General features: G+C 43.3%; 1 protein-coding gene across 4 annotated transcripts in view; it reads right to left on the minus strand.

The window, feature by feature from the left end:
* il6st (interleukin 6 signal transducer) overlaps positions 1-3,975 on the minus strand; it is a 22,938-nt gene that overhangs the window by 4,661 nt on the left and 14,302 nt on the right. For all 4 annotated transcript variants that reach the window (XM_015401807.1, XM_015401808.1, XM_015401806.1 and 1 more), the window contains exons 8-11: positions 3,674-3,741; positions 3,341-3,590; positions 2,575-2,745; positions 2,323-2,424 (exon numbers count right to left, since the gene is read on the minus strand). In XM_015401807.1, the coding sequence (XP_015257293.1) occupies positions 2,323-2,424; positions 2,575-2,745; positions 3,341-3,590; positions 3,674-3,741 (591 nt within the window). The remainder of the gene's footprint in view (positions 1-2,322; positions 2,425-2,574; positions 2,746-3,340; positions 3,591-3,673; positions 3,742-3,975) is intronic.

Consider the following 3,975-nt stretch of genomic DNA (forward strand, 5'->3'; position numbering starts at 1 on the left):
AAACATGCAATTCAAAGGTTCAACGGTTTGAATCATAGAAACATCTTAAGAGTAACTTTGACATTTTCTCTGATTTTTTTTTTTTTTTTACCTCCACTTCTTTTTGAACCTATTTTTTTCAGATCGACGTAACGAATCTCGTTCTTTTCAAACTGTTTTCCTGATCCCTCCCTCCTGGAAGCAGGCCGTCTGTTTCTCTGCTGGACTTCTGGATTCTGCACTTTTTGGTTCTGTTTAGGTTTTCATTTCACTTTAAACCATGTTTTTCTGTTTTCTACTTTTATTGGTATTATTTCCATTCTGTGTTATTTTCTGGTTGTATTTGAGTTCTCATGTATTCCTTGTTTACCCTCCGTGGCCTTCATGTGTCAGTCTCCTTTCCCCTCGCTCTCTTCTAGCTCCTTCCATCCACACCTGCTCCCAATCAGCCTGGTTTCTGTTCAGCCTCCCATTTATACACCACCTGTTTGGTTTTACCGTTTGCTGGTTCAGTCTCTTGGCGCCTCATCTGTGTTTTCCCTGATGTCTTGTAGATTTTCGTATTTTTGCTTCAGTTGCCACCTTTTTGTTAATAAATCTGCATGAAACCACCTCAGCTTCCGTCTCTGCATTTCAAGCCTCCACCCAACCTGATATGGATGCTGGCATCAGAACTATTCAGTGATGGTTAACGAGGCATCATGAAGCCAAACTGTAGAGATGCTGCATTGATTCTATCAGAATACTGACACCTGCTGGACATTTAAAGACATTACAGGCAGCTGATTGGACAGACTGAACTGAATTGATTTGATGACCTAGAACAATGATATCATTGAAGTTATTGGAGGTTATATTCTATTATTTCATATCCATGTTTAAATTGAAAATATCTTTGATATTAAAACAACCCTAATTTTAAAACAACTGTAAAAAAAAAAAAATAAGAGCCAATTTGAAATTAACTTCAATTCAGATGAGTGATAACTGAGAGGAAAAGGATGACAACAAGAAAATGAGAATAAAAACGGCTGAAACGTTTCTATTCCTTTTAGGCTCCATAATTCTGGATGATTTTAATGATAAACCACGAAAGCTGAGACATTATTTGAACAGATTTATCATGTTGACAGATTTTAAACCCAGTCAGTCGGTTAGAAACAGCTCCTGGATCGGTCACATGACTTTCTGGATAAAGCGGTCAGCTCCATGGGCTCCACGCACCAACGCATCGCCGTTAATGGACCATCACCATCACATTTGGATGGAAGAGAATTTGTTCTGACAATTAATTCATTTTGCAAAACTAAAAATACAATAAGAAAAATTTTAGATAAAATTTTCAAACCTGCTTTCTAAATATTTTTGATTAAAAATATATTTTACTTTTTCTTATTTTAGAATTACATTTTTTATTTTTTATTTTAATTTAGTAAATATTTTTTGTTTTCAAAAATAACCGACGAAATCCCCCCCACAGTTTCTGGTATTTATTCCTCTTTACTCCGATGCCTTCTGAGGAACCTTATGACCAGATGTGGGTCAGCAGCTGTAGGGCTTCCTACAGATATTAGGGCAGTGGGATGGCGCCCCCTAACGGGCACCCAGTGTAATTACAGGGGGCATCGTGGGTATGAATAAATGACTCATTTTTATATGCAGTGTTGAATTCTGTTGCACGGTAAAACAGACGGATAAAAAAAAAAAAAGATTTAAAGGTGATTAAAGTCAAGAGTCTCTTTCAGTTAGCGTTAGCTACCAACACTCAGCATCTATAGGAACAACCATCACACGTGACAGGGGTTGGTTACCATGGTGACAGGTCCAATAAATAAGTGAAGAATGTTGTGAAAACCTGCTGGAGGCTGCAGTAGACCCGAGTGTAGGGGGAAGGTTCCCCTTGCAGCAGGAGAACCCGCCTCAACATCCAGACACAGATACTATGGATGGTTTAGATCCACGATCAGACCGGCCTAGTTAAAGTCCGGAAGTAGATCAGTTAAGATTTGCTGATTGGGGGGGCGGAGCACCGCCTCAGGAGGAATGAATAGAAATAAAAGCAACACTTCCTGGTTTGTATTACTGAGAAAACTTTTCACTTTATCTCACCGTTATAAACTAGTCGGTGTTGTTTTATGATGTAATAAGGTCCTAATAAAAGACATCTGCTCTGTGACTTGACAGAAATTGGTTTCAAGACGTTGCTGTCATTTCCTAAACCACCTGTAGACCAAGATGATGCCCCATCTCCACCCAGCGGATCCGGCCTTCAGCTGCTGAGCGCTGGACTTCCTGTCCTCAGGTAAATAAAGAAGAAACAAAGAGATAAAGGCTTCTCCTCACCTCCTTGCTCCAGATAGGCCTCTAGACTCGTGGGCTTCAGGAGCCACCCAGCCCTGATGGGATACACCGTTATGTTGTAGCAGACGAAGCTCTGCAGCTTCCCTGGATGGGACGGAGAAAACAGGCTGGATGAGAGCCTGACCTGCAGCGCCGCAGCGCCGCACTGGGCACCAGCTGAGGCTGACTTTACCGGCCCCTACATGTATGACTCCAATGAGAGGAGGAGTCTGCAGCCTAGCAGGAAAACTGTACCTTTAATGGCGGTTTTGTTGGTGCGTCCGTTTTCTCTCTGCCAGTCTGTGTGCGTGCGGTCGGACCACTGGATCACGTACTCTGAAACAGCTGAACTGTTGGGCCGTTTCCACTCCACAAACATCTGGCCATCCTGGCTCCACACCTTCATTCCTTCCACTCTGTGTCTCCCTGGGAGAGAAGCACACGTTAGCACTGAGCTAACATGCTAGCATTAAGCAGATATTTCTTTTATAAAGCTGCAGATTTTAACAGCTGTTCTGGATTCTCTTTATCTGATGAGAGAAGTCAAACGGTGCAGGCTCATTCTGAGGAGGACGTCACGTCACTGTGAGAGCGTTTCACCGCGATGACCCAGACAGAATGGTTAGCCATGCTAGCAGGACGCTTTTTTTGTTGTTTTTTTTTAAATAGAAATGTTCTAAGTTTTGGGACAACATGGTCTAAAGAGAACATTTATATACATGTTAAAGCCAGAATGCTTCCCTACGACTTTATGCCTGCTTTATGCTCGACTTGTCGCTGATGTCATCGCGGCCAGTTGACGCCATTTCAGCGCTAATGCCCGTCCCTACAGAGCACCTACAAAAAGCTCTGCATGTTTAACAGATGGAAAAACTACCAAATATCGTCTGATTGGGAACATAAATATTTCCACCATCAACAGACAGTGTCTGTGTTCCACTGGGATCAGCTGTTCAGCTCAGGTCCCGCCTCTTCTAATCGCTGAACCGTGGTGTTGATACCTGCTGCAGGGACGACCTACCGGACGGGCTTGATGGCACGTGCAAACACGCCTTTGGAGAAGTCCCCACAGAGTTGCTGGCTGTGGCGCACGCTTTGATGAACTTTTGGTTGGCCAGAGAAACCCTTCTGAGTGGAGTGATCCCCTGCCTGGACATCCAGGTGGCTCCAGACTGCTGAACTGGGACCACCTCCTGCTCACTGCTGTCATTTCCGCTGCGCTGGATCGTTACGTTGAAAGCTGTGATCCTTCCGTTGGACATTTCAGGATCCTGAAAGGTCAGAGTCACAGATAGAGACGTGCTCTTAGGTCAGGATAACAGGGACGGGCGGATAAACGAAGGATTAGTTTTACCTTACAAACCAGCTGCACCTCTCCACCACCCGCATACAGCATCCACAAATCCGGTTTACTGGCCGGGCCTGAGTCACAAAGAAGAAGGTCAGCCAGGATCCATCATGTCGGCAGTCATACATTGCTGGGTTTTTTTTTTGTTTTTTTTTATTTAAAACCAGGCTTTGTTGGGCTGCTGGATAAAACCTGGAACTAAACGCTATTTCTGACATTTTGAATTGAAAAATCTTCCTGGATGGAAGAGAAACGTCTTCAAACTTGGAAACAAAGTCCAGTGGATTGTTTTTGAACTTTTTTCCTTG

The sequence above is a fragment of the Cyprinodon variegatus genome, unplaced genomic scaffold, assembly GCF_000732505.1.
Source record: "Cyprinodon variegatus isolate N-32 unplaced genomic scaffold, C_variegatus-1.0 Scaffold1261, whole genome shotgun sequence".
Classification (NCBI taxonomy): domain Eukaryota; kingdom Metazoa; phylum Chordata; class Actinopteri; order Cyprinodontiformes; family Cyprinodontidae; genus Cyprinodon; species Cyprinodon variegatus.